Source organism: Orycteropus afer, unplaced genomic scaffold (genome assembly GCF_000298275.1).
Source record: "Orycteropus afer afer isolate SDZICR_OR568_19922 unplaced genomic scaffold, OryAfe1.0 scaffold00176, whole genome shotgun sequence".
NCBI classification, from domain to species: domain Eukaryota; kingdom Metazoa; phylum Chordata; class Mammalia; order Tubulidentata; family Orycteropodidae; genus Orycteropus; species Orycteropus afer.
In genome coordinates this window covers 751,575-769,951 of record NW_006921763.1, presented here as the reverse complement: position 1 = coordinate 769,951, position 18,377 = coordinate 751,575, and the positions used below count along the sequence as shown (strand labels likewise).

The 18,377-nt window shown below is 40.3% G+C and overlaps 1 protein-coding gene across 1 annotated transcript in view; it reads left to right on the top strand.

Annotated features, from left to right (window-relative positions):
• The first annotated feature begins 372 nt into the window (after nt 1-372).
• Nucleotides 373-18,377, top strand: part of SMIM14 (small integral membrane protein 14) — a 78,444-nt gene continuing 60,439 nt past the window's right edge. Inside the window, exon 1 of the mRNA XM_007947138.2 lies at nt 373-447. Within this exon, the coding sequence (XP_007945329.1) occupies nt 373-447 (75 nt within the window). The remainder of the gene's footprint in view (nt 448-18,377) is intronic.

Sequence of the window (18,377 nt, the reverse complement as noted above, 5' to 3'; positions counted from 1 at the left end):
AAGGCCAGACCTCTCTGGGCAAAGTCAAATTCTTAATAGTTTATGAGAATTATTAGGAACCTGTACAATATATGAATGATCTATATTGTTGTTTTTGTTAGATGCCACCGTGTCATTTCTGATCCTTAGCCACCCCATGTAGAACAGAATAAAACAACGCACGGTCCTGTACCATTCTCTCAATCACTGACACAGTAGCTGCCCACTGTTGCAGCTACTGTGTCAATCCATCTTGTTGAGGTTCTACCGCTTTTTTGTTGATCCTCTATGAGTTATTCATAGCTCTGACAAAAGCAACTCTGAATAGTAGTCTTATAATATTTTTCCTTCCTTCTAGATTTAAACAGTCAAGTTAAATCGAGCTGGGTAATCATGGCAGAAGGTGGATTCGATCCCTGTGAATGTGTTTGCTCTCATGAACATGCGATGAGAAGGCTGATCAATCTGGTGAGATGAACAGAACAGTCCTCTTCAGAAATGAACTGTATCCCTTCTGTCCTTTTTTGTGAGAATATTGGTTATTGGAGGATTTCAATTTGCTGGTTACCAAAAAGTATAACTAAAATTCCACAGTGGTTTAAGTCATGTGGTTAAATGTTTGCCTACGATTGCTTTTATTGGAACTAAAAATAGATTAGTATTTCCATTCATGGTCGATTTATGCTGGTGAAATTGACTAAGGTAGGTAGCACGCACTAGTGTACAACTATTTATAGTGTACGTTGTCTTTAGCTGCCTAGAGCTTGTTTACTTTGTAAACTGCTATGAAGCCAAGGATTCTCTTATAATATGGCTCAAGTCCCATTTCAGCATATAACATGACAATAAACAACTGTTTAAAACGTTTCCAAATCCAAATCAGTTATTTGATAAAGGCATTTTTCTGAACAACAGGGTCTGGATACTATCATGGAATTGATTGTAGTGAGATTTTAATTGGAGAGTTTTTAAACTTGTCCTAGTATATTAGCTTAAATGCTATTGATACTATATTTTATCATCGATGATGGTCAGTAACAACAACAAAAAGGATTTTTTGTTGTTTTGAAATACTCTCATACAGGAGTATACACAGACCAGTTAATAAAGGCAGATACAAACATTTACTCAAATATTTGGGTGGTTGTTGTTAGGTACTGTCGAGTTGGCTCCAACTGATAGCTGCCCTGTGTACAAAAGAATGTAACACTGTCCAGTCCTGCACCAGCCTCACAATTCTTGCTACACCTAAGCCTATCATGGTAGCCACTGTGTCAGTACATCTTGTTGAGGGTCTTCCCTTTTTTGCTGAACCTCCACTTTAGCAAGCATGATATCCTTCTTCACGGAATGGCCCCTTTAGACAAATGACCAAAGTAGGTGTTCTGGTTACCTAGTGCCGCTCTGACAGGAATATAGCACAGATGGGATGGCTTGAACAAACAGGAATTTATTCTCTTACAGTTTGGAGGCTTTAAGTCTGAGTTCAGAGTGCTAGCTTCTAGGGGCTGGGTGAAACCCCTCAACCTTGGGCCTCAGCTTTGCCTCCTGCTCTTGGTCCACTGAAGCTAGAGGCTTTTCTTCACTCAGACAGCTGCTGGCTGCTGAGACTGACAAGGCCAAAGTTGACAAGTAAAAAGGCACAGTCCTGATGTTGCCAAACCACACGAAAGGCCATTAATTCAAGTCCATTAAAGGTCCCAAGATCGGCAGAGCATTGCAGGCTGCTGAACAACAACACGGCTACATGCAAGGTTCAGGTGTGCCATAAGCTAGAGACCGTTCCCCAAGGCTTCTCCTTATATACAGTAAGCAGAGCACATCCCTAAGGCAGCTACTCAGCTGCTCACATTAGATTTCACCATGGAGTTGATTACCAGTCTCATGATGGGGAATACTACATCCAGCTGCCCAGCCACTCAACCAGGCCCAGCCAAGTTGACATACAAACTTAAGTACCACAGTAGGTGAGATGAAGTCTGGCCATTCTCGCTTCTAAGGAGCATTCCAGCTGCACTTCTTTCAGGACAGATTTGTGCATTCTTCCGGCAGTCTATGGTACTTTCATTATTCTTTGCCAACACCACAACTCAAAAGCATCAACTCTTCTTCCATCTTCCTTATTCATTGTCCAGCTTTCACACGCATATGAGGCTATTGAAAACACCATGCTTTGGGTTAGGCGCACCTTAGTCTTCAAAAAGATATCTTTGCTCTTCAGCACTTTGAAGAGATCTTTTGTAGCAGATTTGCCCAGTGCAGTATGTCGTCTGATTTCTTCACTGCTGCTTCCATTGTCATTGATTGTGGAACCAAGTAATATGAAATCTTTGACAACTTCGATCTTTTCTCCATTTATTGTGATGCTGCTTATTGGTCCAGTTGTAAGGATTTTTCTTTTCTTTCTGTTGAGATGTAATGCATACTGCAGACCTTAGTCTTTAATCTTCTTCAGTAAATGCTTCAAGTCATCCTCACTTTCAGCGAGCAAAGTGGTGTCATCTGCATATTGCAGGTTGTTAATGAGACTTCATCCAGTCTTGATGCTTCTTGGACTATTTGTTCAGTATACAGATTGAATAAGTATGGTGAAAGCATGTAGTCCTACACACATTTTTCCTGATTTTGAACCTTGCAGTACCCCCTTGTTTTATTCTAATGACAGCTTCCTGGTCTATGGCCAGGTTCCTCATGAGCACAATTAATTGTTCTCGAATTCCCATTCTTCTCAATGTTATCTATAATTTATTATGATCCACATAGTGGGATGCTTTTGCATAGTCAATAAAACACAAGTAGACGTTTTTCTGGTATTCTTTGCTGTCAGCCAAGATCCATCTGACATCAGCAATGATACCTCAATCCACGTCCTCTTCTGTATCCAGCTTTCATTTCTGAAAGTTCCCTGTCAGTACACTGCTGCAATAATTTTTGAACTCTTCAGCAAAATTTTACTTGTGTGTGATATTAATGATACTGTTAGGTAATTTCCACATTCTGTTGGATCATCTTCCTTTGGATTTGGCACAGATAAGGATCTCTTCCAGTGGATTGGCCAGGTAGCTGTTTCCAAAATTTCTTTGCATAAATGAGTATGCACCTCTTGCATTGCATTCATTTGTTGAAACATCTCAATGGATATTCTTTAAATTATTGGAGTCTTGTTTTTTTTTTACCAGTTCCTTCAGTGCAGCTTTGACTTCTTCTTTCAATACCATTGGCTCTTCTTCTTCTTTTTTTTTTTTTTTAATTGTGATTTGGGTGAAAGTTTACAGAGAAAATTCACTCTCCATGCAGCAGTTCACATACACTTTGTCTCATGACATTGACTACAATTTACCCCAATGAAACAGCTTCCCTCCTACTTCCTCCCAATAGTTACTCTTCCCTGTATCCATCCCTGCATGCACTCCTGCCTCTTGAGCTGTCTCCCTGTACATAAACAACCATACTTTCTCCCATGATTGTTCTCTCCAAGGAGTGTATCTACCTCAGGTAAATGTTCAACTCATATGCCTGCCTGTCTTTTGTGTGGCTGGACACCATAGTTGTGGGTTCAGTTCCAGACCTGAAGGGCAGCTAGGGGCCATAGTCTCAGTGGTTCCACCAGGCTTTATCAGACCAGCAAACCTGGTCCTCCCCCACTTTTTTTTCCCCCAAAATGATTTTGAGTTTTGCTCCACATTGTTCTCCCTCTCTATCCAGGATCTCCTACATAGATGTCCCTTCGAGTGGTTGACAGTGGTAGCTGGGCACCATCTACTTCTTCTGGTCTCAGGGTGTACCAGTCACTAGGACTAATTGTTTCCATGAATCTTTAGTTTTCTTCATTTTTTCTTTGCTCTGGGCGAGGAGAGATCAATCGTTGCATCTAGATGGCTGCTTGCAAGCTTTTAAGATCCCAGTTGCTACTCGCCAAAGTAGGAGGTGGAACAATGTTTTGTGTAGTATGTTATGCCAATTGAGCATGATGTCCCCTGCAACTATAGTCCTGAGCCCACAGGTCCAACTACTCAGTCCCTCTGGGTAGCTGGCTGTGACCAAGAAGTGATTCCAACCTTGTCCCTTGTCAGTTCTACTATACACCTGGGAATTCCTACAGAACATACAAATACACTTGTAGAACCGTTGTCTGCCAACCCTATATATGGCCTTGGGTACACTCCCCACTTCATAGACACACGTAATAGTTCAGCCTGTCCACCCATCTGTCCACTCGTATACCCATGTTTGCCTTCACTGACAATGCAGTACACTGCTCTTTTTTTTTTTTTTTTTTAACTGTGATTTGGGTGAGTCATGCTGCTCTTTGAAACCTTCTGTTTAGCTCTTTTATCTTGTCATTTCTACCATTTGCTTTAGCTTCTCTCTGTTCAAGAGCAAGTTTCAGAGTCTCTTATGACATCCATTTTGGTCTTTTCTTCCTTTCTTGCCTTTTTAATGACCTTTTGCTTTCTTCATGGATGATGTTCTTGATGTCATCCCACAATTCCTCTGGTGTTCAGTCATTGGTATTCAGTGAATCAAATCTATTTTTTAGATGGTCTCTAAATCCAGGTGGGATATAATCAAGGTTATATTTTGGCTCTTATGGACTTGTTTTAATTGTCTTTAGCTTCAACTTGAACTTGCATATGAGCATTTGATGGACTGTTCCACAGTCAGCTCCTGGCCTTCTTTTGGGTGAAAATATTGAGGTTCTCCATCACCTCTTTCCACAGATCAAGTCAATCTGATTCCTGCTTACTCCATCTGGCAAAGTCCACATGTGTGGCTGCTGTTTTTGTTTTGAAAAAAGATATTGGCAAAGAAAGAGTTGTTGGTCTTACAAAATTCTGTCATTTAATATCCAGTGTCATTTCTATCACCAAGGCCATATTTTCCAACTACCAGTGATTCTTCTTTGTTTCCAACTTTTGCATTCTAGTCACCAGTAAAGATCAGCACATCTTGATTGCATATTTGGTCATTTCAGACTGCAGAAGTTGGTAAAAATCTTCAATTTCCTTGTGTGTGCCTTTGGTGGTTAATGTGTAAATTTGAGTAATGGTAGTATTAACTGGTCTTTCTTGTAGGCATATGGATATTATCCTATTACTGACAGCATTGTGTTTCAGGATAGATATTGGAACATTTTTTTTTTTATGACAAATGCCACTCTATTCTTCTTCAATTTGTTATTGCAGTGTAGTAGATTGTACGGTTGTCTGATTCAGAATGGCCGAAACCAATGCATTTCAGCTCTCTAATGCTTAGGATATCAATCTTTATGCATTCCATTTCTTTTTTCCCAATTTCTAATTTTCCTACATTCATACTTCGTACTTTCCATGTTCTGATCACTAATGGATGTTTGCAGCTGTTTCTTCCCATTTTGAGTCATGTGACATCCACAAATGGAGATCCTGAAAGCTATACTCCATCCACTTCATTAAGATTGACTCTATTTTGAGGAGGAAGCTCTTCCCCAGTCACATTTTGAGTACTTTCCAATCTCAGGTGATCATCTTCTGGTACTGTAGCAGAAATGTTTCACAGTGTTCTGGTTAGCTAGTGCCGCTCTGATAAGAAATACACCACAAATGGGATGTCCTTAACAAACAGGAGTTTATTCTTACAATTTAGAGGCTTTAAGTCCAAGTTTAAAGTGCCAGGCTCTAGGGGCTGGGTGAAAGCCCCTGAACCTTGGGCTTCAGCTCTGCCTCCTACTTCTGGCCCACTGGAGCTAGAGGCATCTCTTCACTGAGACAGCTGTTGGTTGCTGAGGCTGAGAATCCCAGAGGCTGACAAGTAAAAAGGTACAGTCTAATATTACGAAACCACACGGTGGACCATTAACTTAAGTCCATTGTAAGTCCCAAGGTCAGCAGGGCATAGCAGGTTGCTGAGCAACGACATGGCTACATACAGGGTCCAAGCATGCTATAGGCTAGAGACCATTCCCAAGGCTTCTCCTTATATACAGGAAGCAGACCACATCCCAAAGGCAGTTACTCAGGTGCTTGTGGTAGATCCCACCATGGAGTTGATTGCCATTCTCATGGTGGGGAATAACTACAACCAGCTTCCCAGCCACTCAACCAGGCCCAGCCAAGTTGACACACAACTGAACTACCACACACAGTTATATGTGAAATATTCCAGTAATATATCAGGAAGTATTCCAATGCTATTCATAAGGTTTTCGAAAATTAGAAATGGATGGCCCTGTCCTTACTTCCAGTCTGTCTTTGTCTGGAAGCTCTGCTGAAAACTGTCCACCATGGGTGACCCTATTGGTGGTATTTAAAATACTAGTGACATAGCCTCCAGCCTCACAGCAACATGCAAGCCACCATAGTACAACAAACTGACAGATGAGCGGTGGCATTATCTGTAGTAGTAGTAGTGAAAAGTTATAAACAGTCTAAGTGCCTACCACTAGGGCAGTGATTATATCATGGTACATTCATGCAGTAGAACCTTGTACAGATATTTTTGAAAATTACTATCTTGAGTATTTAATGACATGGAGAAAATATATATACTGTGTGAAGTGAAGATTGTCTGGTGGTACAATGGTTAAAGCATTTGGCTGGTAATCAAAAGGTTAGCGGTTCAAACTTGTCTGCCACTCTGCAGGGGAAAGGTGATTTATATCCTTGGAAACCTTATAGGGTGGTTCTTTTCTGTCCTTTTGAGTTGCTGTGAGTTGGAATGGAATGAATGGCAATGAGTTTGGTTTTTGGTATTTAAAACAAGAGTCCCTGTGTGGTATACTTAAGTGTTCAACTACTAGCTGAAAGCTGTCAGTTTGAACCTACCCAGAGGCACTTCCAAAGACAGGCTTGGTGGTCTGCTTTTGAAAGGCACAGCCTTGAAAACGCTATGGAACATTTCCAGTGCACACACACGGAGTTGCCATGAGTCTGAACTGATTTGACGACAACTGATTAGGATTTAAAGTTCTAATAACAAATAGAAAGCTGGGAAAACTTGAGAGCTTTGATTATTTATGGTTACCTCTTTAGTTTTATGTTGGGTTCCCATTTAGTTTTGCCCCTTTATGGAAATAGATGGACTTTGCCAAAGGATGTATACAACAAGTTAGGAACAATTAAAATTTTTTTTTTTTATCATTAGTTCATCTTCATTTTAATAAAGTAATACTCAAATTTTTAAACTTAACCTTTTTTTTCTGATTTAGTATTGATTACTAGTTAAGGTTTTTCACTGTAAGCCATAGACCTCTGGCTCATTAAGCAGAAGAGGACTTATTACAGAGTTGTTATTTGGCTCACATTGGAGAACCTGACATGGAAAACAGGCAGATCAAAGGACAGGGAAGTGGCCACAGCCAGAGAGAGTCACAGGCATGTTCCAGAAAGTGCGGTCGTGATGCCTCTGCTCCTGAGCTCTGGACTTCTGTGTATCCAGCTATCGATACAAGTCCCACTAAACGAAACCAGAGAGTCTTGGCACAATGGCTTCTGATTCTGAAAATCACCACGAGCCTGGCATTATATAGTAATCCAAACTGTCAAGTAGGAGGGTATTAATTATTTTTACCTTATATACCCTTTTTTAGGAAGTTATTAGAAAATGAACTGTTTTTCACCAAAATGAAACTAAGAGAGAAGGAAAGTAAGATGTGTGGTATAGAAAGCAAAAGATCTAGCACAGGAAAGAAGCAAAATTAACTTCCAGGAAAATGGTAAACAGAATCTCAGGGTAAGAGCTATGCACTAGGACTGCAGGGCAGCTGACTTAGTTGGGAGAGTATCACACTGCTGTGAAAGAGACTTTTTCAGAAAGATGAATTAATAGCATACATGGCAAGGCTAAATGTCTTGTGATCTAAACCAAAAAAAACGAAACTCACTGCCATCGAGTTGATTCTGACTCATAGACTGTAAATCTTTATGGAAGTAGATTGCCTCATCTTCCTCTCGTGGAGTAGCTGGTGGATCTGAACTGCTGACCTCTGGTTAGCATCCAAATGCCTTACTTAATACACCACCAGAGCTTGTCTTGTGATCTGGACAACTGAAAATATGAATTGTGAAAAGCCATAGAGAGCCAGTAAATGCAAGAAATGACTTACTACTTTCAAGGGAATATAGAAAAAAATACAGAAAAGAGAAAGTAATTATAGCTTACCATATCAGTCAACTGTGGAGAGTATTACACAGTCACAAAAACCCTGGGTATTGATTTAAAGAAATTTGTGATCCACTATTAGATGGGATGAGTGCACAGGTGAGGTGGTCAGGGAAGGAAAGAGACCTAGATCATCCTATTCATACTGGTCAGTCAGTGAATATTACATAAAACTGACAGTCAAGAAGTAGCTGTAAGGCATATTTATCAAGACTCGGATATAATTACCAAAATAATCAGCTAAAATGTTCAAGTGGTTGCTTTTGTACAGGGTAAAATGAGTACAAAGGGATGAGGGGCTGTTAATTTTCAGAATAAGCCTTTTTTTTAAAACAACAACAACAACTGTATATATGAATACAAAATACAAAACTAAAAGCAGAACTCCTCCAAGTTTGGTGTGTACAAAGAGGAGATGTAGCCCTGTTTAATAGCTGCTCCTAGTGCATCTCTTCTCTGTGGAATAGAAAGAGACTGGATCCTTTGCTACCAGGCTGAAACCAGGAGAATTGCTTTCGAAGACAAATGAAAGATACGCCTGAGGAGGGCACCTTGTTGGGTTTTAAGGATCAAGAGGGAAGCCAAGGTAATCTCAAACCTCTACAGAGGATGTTAAGAATAGGAAGGAGAAGAAAGAACACCTGCTCAGAAAAGAAAGCCTTCTTTCTTTTGAGAATTTTGAGATTATCTTACCTGCCTGCTTGCTTCCTGTCCATGTATTTTTTTTTTTTTAATTGTGCTTTAGGTGCAAGTTTACAGAGCAGAGTTTGTTTTACATGCAATGTTTTGTGTACATTTAGTTTCACTCCCCAATTACCATGCCCAACCCTAACCCACTCTCTACCCCTCCCTTTCCAGTAAATGCCCCCTCCCCGCTGTACCTCCCCGCTGTACCCCTCCTGTGTGTCCTGTGTTTCCTCCATGCCTGTGTTGCCCCCTTGGTGCCCTGTGGTCCTGTCCATGTATTCTTGATAAGGAAATTGTCTGTATACCCTACCTGCCCACCTACCTAGTTGTTAATTAACATAGGTGAATAGAAAAACAAAGCAATTGCAGAAAATAAAAAGAGGACCAAGATGTTGTTTCTTGAAAAATGTTGGGGTCATGCCCTAGAGCAGTGCAGCCAGTTATCCACACTAGGGTACAAGAAGAGAGTTTAATTAGGAGGTGCATCAATGAGAGATGGATGCGGTCTCAGTGATTCCAAAAATGCCCGCTCTGCTCAGTGCTTACAGTCGGGGCTTTTTACACTAAAAAGAAAAAGAGACACACACAGTACATACACATTGCAGGTTTAGTTAACAATTTTCCAAAAGTTAGACAGGACAGTGGGTAATTAAGAAAGGAATGTTACCTGTGAATCCTTGGCAGTCATGGAACCCTTAAGAGGCTCCATTGGTGTTTGTCAAAGCCTAGGTGGCCAGTCGTAAAGTCCAGCTCAGGAGCCTTCATTAACTTAGATGGCCCTGTGTTAGAACACGGGTGTAGCAGGCACTAAGTGTAACTTTAGAGACCAAATCCCAGACCCATACAAATGTGTTGGTCTCAAATACCATTAGCAATATGATTTTCTGAGATGATGAACTTGGTAAAGTTGTAAAAAAATCAAGTACAATCTTCCCTTTATTTACATACTAAAGTCTAGTTAAATTCCTGGAAAAATCGGTGTAGAGTAAATCCACTCATCTGTGAAATGGAGTTAGATTATAGGGTCAGATTTTTCACTTATGTGACTATCTAGCAGGACTTTTGAAAATCATGTGGGATCCAAGCCTTAGGACTGTTACTGCCTCATTTAAGAACCTTTGTGTTAAAGGCAAATTGGGACATAAAAGGGGAACCCAAATGTGCTAATGAAGTTAGGCAGAATGAATAAAGAAGAGAAGCATGGTTAATAGAAAGCATGAAGCATGATGACATACCTAAGTGGATTATACTCCTCTATGAGTCAGATTTGACTCATGGCAGTGAGTTTTTTGTTTGTTTTAGTGAAAGAAACAGATTCAGATTTTTCAATGCTATTTACAAGGGAAACAGACACCTAAAACAGAGTATCATAAAAACATGGAAAAGGGATGGAAAAAAGCTGTCCGAAAGAATATGGTACTCTTAATCTCAGACAAAATATAATTCATTGCCAAAACAATCAAATGAAACACAGGAATAATACTGACAAAAGATAGAATCCAGTAAGAAGATAATGAACTTTTATGCCTTGAACAACAGAGGATGCAAAACCTGTCAGAACTGCAATAACCTTTGCAGGTTAGTGTGTATGTTTTGTTGTGTGCCGTGGTATTGATTCTGACTCATATAGACCCTAAATTACTGAGTACTGTATTTGTATACAATTAATATATGCATTACACTTTACTTTTTTTTTTTTTTGCCAGCTGTTCCGTCTTGTATTTTTTAGGAGCTTACAAAAATACCTTGGAAAGGGCATGATTGGAAAAAAAAATATAACATGTTACTTGTATAAAAATAGAGTAGACCTACCCCATAGGGTTTTCTAGGATTGCCTTGGAACACCTGGTGTGTTTGAAGCACTGACCTTTTGACCTTTCAGTAAGCAGCTGAGCATTTAACCATTGCACTACTAGGGCTTCTTTAGTGTGTTTGTTTAGGTTGATATATTTGTAAATGCATAGATGTTCGAAGGATATACTTCAGACTCATAACAGTGGTTACACTGGAGAAGGTTTGAGAAGGCCAAGACACTATTTTAAGCCCATAGAAGGCATTTGATGTAGGTGAGAGTCACTGAAAGCTGTTAAACTTGCCAAACACATTGCTATCTAGTCAATTCTGACTCATAAAGGACCCTCTAGGACAGAGTAGAATTGCCCCATTGGGTTTCCAAGGCTGTAAATCTTTACAAAGGCAGACTGCCTTATCTTTCTCCTGAAGAGTAGCTGGTGAGTTCTAAGTGCTGACCTTTTCGTTAACAGCTGACTTCTTTAACCACTGTACCACCAGAGCTCTTGCTATACGCACAGTTATGGTTCATTATAGTTAAAGGAAACAGAATTAAAATCCACAAGGGAAGAAGTGTGTAAGAACAGAGACTAGAAAGAGAGGTTCCAAACTTGGAGCTTCCGGTGTCCTTTCCTTGTGGGTCAGGAACACATACTGTCTCTTGGTATTGATGTGTGACAGTGCACACATAGTATTGCCAACCAGAGAAGCTCACCTAAGCCTTAGTGTTCAGAGTCTTTAATAGGGTTCAACAACGTGTTGTTAGGTGCTGTCGACTCGTCTCTGATTCATAGCGACCTCAGGCACCGCAGAACGAAACACTGCCTGGTCCTGTGCCAGCCCCACAATCTTTGCTGTATCTGAGCCCATCGTTGTAGCCACTGTGTCAATCCATCTTATTGAGGGCCTTCCCCTTTTTCGTTGTCCCTCCACTTTGCTAAGCATGATATCCTTCTCCAGAGAATGGTCCCTTCTTACAATATGACCACAGTAGGTGAGATGAAGTTTGGCCATTCTCGCTTCCAAGGAGCATTCCAGCTGTACTTCTTCCAGGACAGATTTGTTAGTTCTTTTAGCAGTCCATGGTACTTTCAGCATTCTTCACCAACACCACAACTCAAAAGCATCAACTCTTCTTTGGTCTTCCTTTTTCATTGTTCAGCCCTCACATGCATATTGTTGTTGTTGTTGTTGTTGTTGTTATGTGCTGTCGAGTCGGCCCGACTCATAGCAACCCCTCCTTGGTTTTCCGAGGCAGTATCACTACGGAAGTAGGATTGCCCAACCTTCCTTCCGAGGAGTGGCTGGTGGGTTTGAACCGCCAGCCATCTGGTTAGCAGGCAAGTGTCTTAGCCACTATGCTACTAGAGCTCCTCCTCACATGCATATTAGGCAATTGAAAATACCATGGCTTGTGTCAAGTACATCTTAGTCTTCAAGGAAACATCTTTACTCTTCAGCACTTGAAAGAGGTCCTTGCAGCAGATTGCCCAATGCTGTATGACATCCGATATCTTGATTGCTACTTCCATTGGTGTTGATTGTAGAACCAAGTAATAGGAAGTCTTTGACAATGTCAATCTTTTCTCCGTTTATTGTGATGCTGCTTATTAGCCCCGTTGTGAGGATTTTGTTTTCTTTGTATTGAGGTGTAATCCCTACTGCAGACTGTAGTCTTCAGTCTTCATCACTAAGTGTTTCAAGTCATCCTCACTTTCAGCGAGCAAAGTTGTATCGTCTGCATAACGTACATTGTTAATGATTCTTGCTCTGATCCTGATGCTGCGTTCCTCTTCATATAGTCCAGCTTCTCGGATTATTTATTCAGCATACAGATTGAATAAGTATAGTGAAAGGATACAGCCCTGATGCACTCACTTCTTGATTTTAAACCATACAGTGTCCCCTTGTTCTGTTTGAATGACATCCTCCTAGTCTGTGTATAATAAGTTCCTCATGAGCACAATTAAGTGTTCTGGGATTCCCATTCTTCTTGATGTTATCCATAATTTGTCATGATCCACACAATCAAATGCCTTTGCATAGTCAATAAAACACAAGTAAACATCTTTCTGGTATTATTTGCTTTCAGCCAAGATTCAGCAGTGATATCTCTTGTTCTGTGTCCTCTTCTGAATTCAGCTTGCATTTCTGGAAGTTCTCTGTCAATATACTGCTGCAACCGTATTTGAATTATCTTCAGTAAGATTTTACTTGCATGCGATATTAATGATATTGTCTGATAATTTCCATGTTCTTTGGGGTCACCTTTCTTTGGAATGAGTACAAATATGGATCTTTTCCAGTCATTTGGCCAGGTAGTTGTCTTCCAAATCTGTTTGTTGAAACACCTCAATGGGTATCCCGTCAATTCCTGGAGCGTTGTTTTTTGCCACATCCCTCAGTGCAGCTTCAACTTCTTCCTTAAATACCATTGGTTCTTGATCATATGCCACTTCCTGAAATGGATGAATGTCAACCAATTCTTTTTGATACGGTGACTGTGTATTCCTTCGATCTTCTTTTTATGTTTCCTGCATCATTGAATATATTGCCCATAGAATCTTTCGATATTGCAATTCGAGGCTTAAATTTCCTCTTCAGTTCTTTCAGCTTGAGAAATGCTGAGTGTGTCCTTCCCTTTTGGCTTTCCAACTCCATGTCTTTGCACATTTCATTATAATAATTAACTTTGTCTTTTCGAGCTGCTCTTTGAAATCTTCTGTTCAGCTCTTTTATCTTGTCATTTCTTCCATTTGCTTTAAGTACTCGCCATTCAAGGGCAAGTTTCAGAGTCTCTTCTGACATCCATTTTGGTCTTTTCTGCTTTTCCTGTCTTTTTAATGACCTTTTGCTTTCTTCATGGATGATGTTCTTGATGTCATCGCACAATTCCTTTGATTTTCAGTCATCAGTGTTCAATGCATAAATCCATTCTTTAGATGGCCTCAGAATTCAGGAGGGAGATAACCAAGGTCATATTTTGGTTCTTTTGTGGACTTGTTATAATTGTCTTCAACTTGAACTTGAACTTGCAAATGAGCAGTTGATGGACTGTTCCATAATCAGCTCCTGGCCTTGTTTTGGCTGAACCTATTGAGCTTCTCCATCGCCTCTTGCCATAGATGTAGTCATTCTTATTTCTGTGTACCCTGTACAGCAAAGTCTACATGTATAGCTGCTGGTTGTGTTACTGAAAAAAGGTATTTGTAGTGAATAAGTTGTTGGTCTTGCAAAATTCTGTCATGCGATCTCCAGCATTATTCTGTCTCCAAGGCCAAATTTTCCAACTACTGGTGATTCTTCTTTGTTTCCAACTTTTGTATTCCAGTCACCAGTGATAATCAGCCCATTTTGATTGCATGTTTGGTCAATTTCAGACTGCAGAAGTTGGTAAAAGTCTTCCATTTCCTCATCTTTGGCTTTGGTGGTTCTGCATAAATTTGAATAATAGTAGTAGTAACTGCCTTTCCTTGTAGGCATATGGATATTATTCTATCACTGACAACATTATACTTGAGGATAGAACTTGAAACATTCTTTGTGATGATGAATGCCACACCATTCCTCTTCAATTTGTCATTCCCGGCAAAGTAGATCATATGGTTATCTCATTCAAAATGGCCAAAACTGGTCCATTTTTGACAACTTCAAATTTTCCTAGATTCATACTTTGTACATTCTGTTTTCCGATTATTAATGGATGTTTGAAGCTGTTTCTTCCCATACTAAGTCGTGCCACTACAGCAAATGGAGGCCCCGAAAGCTCTACTTTATCCATATCATTAAGGTAGTCCCTACTCTGATGAGGCAGCTTTTTCCCAGTCACATTTTGAGTGCCTCCAACCTGAAGGGCTCATCTTCCAGCACTGTATCAGACAATGTTTCAGGGCCATTCATAAAATCTTCCAGTAATGTATCAGACAGTGTTTCACTAATATTCGTAAGATTTTCACTGGCCAATTCTTTGAGAAGTGGATGGCCTCTTCCTTCTTCTGAGTCTGTCTCAGTCTGTAAGCTCCACCCAAACTGGTCCACCATGGGCACCCTAGCTGGCACAGCCTCCAGCCTCACAGCAACATGCAAGCCACCACACTGCAACAAACCAACAGACAAGTTTTTCTCCCTTAGCTGTTGCAACTGCTCCGCTCACTTCCTGGGCTTCCCCATACCTGTTCCTGCCAGCCCTGCCTTCTGCAGCTGCTCCCTGCTGCCTTGGGGGCTGTTCCCCGCCCTCCATCATATAGACATGATTGATTGCCCATTGTGGCTGATCGCAGTCTCCTGTCACTTGCCCCTCTGGATGTCGAATTACACTGAATAATCCAAAGCCTCCATCCTAAATCACATTCTTTGTGTGGTCCAAAGATCACTCTCTAGATCACACTATTATATTTTATATTATTACATTACTCTGGTGGCATAGTGCCTAAGACATTTGACTGCTAGCCAGAAAGCTGGTGGTTCAAACCCACCAGCCACTCCTCAGAAGGAAGACTGAGCAATCTACTTTTGTAGAGATAACACCTTGGAAACCCAAAGGGGGTCCCTGTGTGTTGGGATTGACTGCACAGCAGTGAGTTTGGTTTGTTTGGTTGATATGATATGAAATGATATGATATGATATGATATGATATATTACTAGCTGGCTGGCCCAAGGCTTCTGGTAAACAGAGATACTCATATCAGGCTTGACATTCCAGGGACTTAGAGATTACTTCCCAGAAGCAGAGGACCCAAGGCCAGACTGTCTTTGAGTAAGGATAAATTCTATACTATACAGTTAAATACCCAAATGAGTAATGACAGAAAACATTCTTTTTTATTCACTGAAGAAAATACAAATATATTTACATGATTTTAAAAGAAAATACATTTTACAGCTTTTAGCTTTTCATTAGTTCTGATAAGACTTTATTCTCTTCTTCCAAACCAAAAAACCAGACCCACTTCCATTGAGTTGATTGCAACACATAGTGACCCCCATTGTGTTTCCAAGGACATAAATCTTTACAGTAGTAGATTGCTCTGTTTTCCTTCCATGGAGTAGCTGGTTGGTTTGAACTGCCAACCTTCTGGTTAGCAGTCACATGCTTTAGGCACTATGCCACCAGAGCTCCTTATTCTCTTCTAACCTTCTTTGATTTCTAATTTGGTGGAATTTGTTCTCATCAGAATATAAAACAATATATAACAAACTTGTATGTCTCAGGGCTTTATGGACAGAAACAGCAATTCAGACTTTTCTGTTACTGCCTCATCAGTGTTTATGTAAGTTTTGATTGTCAACTGCTAGACTATACTAGTACAAGAAACATAAATCTGATTTATTGTCTGCCTACAATATGGGAGGTAAAGCAGATGACAGTGTCTCTGACTGTATTACAGAAGTATTTTAAATTATAAATTATAAACTAACTAGTTTTAAAATTAGAAGCTGTTACAGTTGCAGTACAAAGAATGCCCATTTCGGGGTGCTCATGGCAAAGCTTTAGTTATTTACTTGGCACATCGCCTTCCCATGATTTAATCACACTGTTGGGTTACACAGGTGTTAGACTACTCTTAAAGCTGTCATATTTTGCCAGATGCATATCTGTGTATGTTTTTCTGCAGAATGTTCAGAAGCATGAAAAAATGTATGTACAGGTTGACATTGCAGGCTTTTTTTCCCCCTAGTCTAATACTCAGTTTTAATGCTTTACTCATTAAATATTGTATAACACTCAAAGAGGTGGATAAGATGGTTATTCAGTGAGTCCCTTTCAATTAAAATCATATCTTTGTCATATTACGTATAAGTCTCCTTTATTACTTGATTCAATATGGGAGTATTTATTGTTCCTGAGATGGCTCCCACTCCTGACACTCCATGTATAACAGAATGAAATGTTACCTGAGGCTGTGCCAACTTCCTAATCATTGGTATGTTTGAGTCCATTGTTGTGGCGGTTTTGTCACTCCATTGCATTGAGGGTTTCCCTTGATTTCATCAGCCCTCTGCTTTACCGAACATAATGTCCTTTTCTAGCAATTAACTGGTCTTTCCTGATGACATGTCCAAAGTAAGCAAGTTAAAGTTTCGACATCTTTGCTTGTAAGGAACATTTTAGTTGTGCTTCTTCTAAGACTGATCATTAGTCCATAGTATGTTTCCTATTTGGTACTATGTCAGAAAAGGTTCTGTTTTGAGCCACAGGGTTTTGATGACTAATTTTCACCTTCAAATTGCCAGGCTTTTCTTCTTAGTCTGGAAACTCTGCTGAAACCTATTAATTATGGGTGACTCTACTGGTATTTGAAGTACTCGTGGCATAGATTCTAGCATCATAGCAACACAGTTTGACAAACTGACAAATCAGTGGTGGTATGGAAATATACTGTTGTTGTTAGTTGCTGTCAAGTTGAATATAGCCAGAGATACATGTGGATAATTAGTTACATAGCAGGAGAACACTACTACATATGTAGAAACGTGCCAGCAGAAAAAGGCAGCCCAATTATTAATCATTCTTTCAAGTTGTCTAGTATTATTCAAACAGAAATATGCAGGTATTTCCTAATGTAGCATTCTGTCAGCCACAGGGATCCAGGTGAGGAGAGGGAATGCAGGCATGCCCAAAGCAGCAGGGTGGGAGAGCAGGAGAAAGGGGATTAAAAGGCCCTGGAACTCGGACAGAGGAGCAGTCAGCTGCAGGGATCCAGGTGAGGGTGGTACGAGAGGTTTCCAACAGGGATACAAACTTGTCTGTCAGTTTGTCCTACCGTGGTGACGTGTTGATGTGAGTTTTGAGGCTGAGCCACTGGTGTTTCTAACCCAGCGGGATGCACATGGTGCACAGGTGTCACCCCAGCTTACAGACTGGGACAGACTAGGAAGAAGGAAGAGGCCATCCACTTCTCAAATAATTGGCCAGGGAAAACCTTATGAATAGCAAAGAAACACTGTCTGATACATTACTGCACAACTTTATGAATAGTCCGGTTAGGTTAGAAGACTCTCAAAATAGGACTGGGAAAGAGCTGCATCATCAGAGTAAATGCATCCTCACTCTTATGGATAAGGTAAAGCTTTCGAGACCTCCATTTGCTGATGTGGCACCACTCAAATTGAGGAAAAAGAGCTGCAGACATCCATTAAGCATTGGAACATGGAATGTACAAAGTATGAATCTAGGAAAATTGGAAGTTGTCAAAAATGAAATGGAACACATAAAGATTGACTGACTGTCATTTTGAATCAGACAACCATATGATCTACTATGCCAGGAATGAGAGTTTGAAGAGGAATAGTGTGGCATTCATCATCACAAAGAATGTTTCAAGATCTGTCCTGAAGTACAGTGCTGTCAGTGATAGGATAATATCCATACCTACAAGGAAGACCCATTAATACGACTATTATTCAAATTTATGCCCCAACCACCAAAGCCAAAGATGAGGAAATTGAAGATTTTTATCAACTTCAACTGTCTGAAATTGACCAAACATGCAATCAGGATGTATTAATTATCACTGGTGCCTGGAATGCAAAACTTGGAAACAAAGAAGCATCACCGGTGGTTGGAAAATTTGCCCTTGGTGACAGAAATAATGCTGGAACTCGCATGGTAGAATTTTGCAAGACCAATGACTTATTCATTGCAAACACATTTTGTCAACAATACAAACGGTGGCTGTACATGTGGACTTCACCAGGTGGAACACACAGGAATCAGATTGACTACATCTGTGGCAAGAGGCGGTGGAAAAGCTCAATATCTTCAGCCAAAACCAGGCCA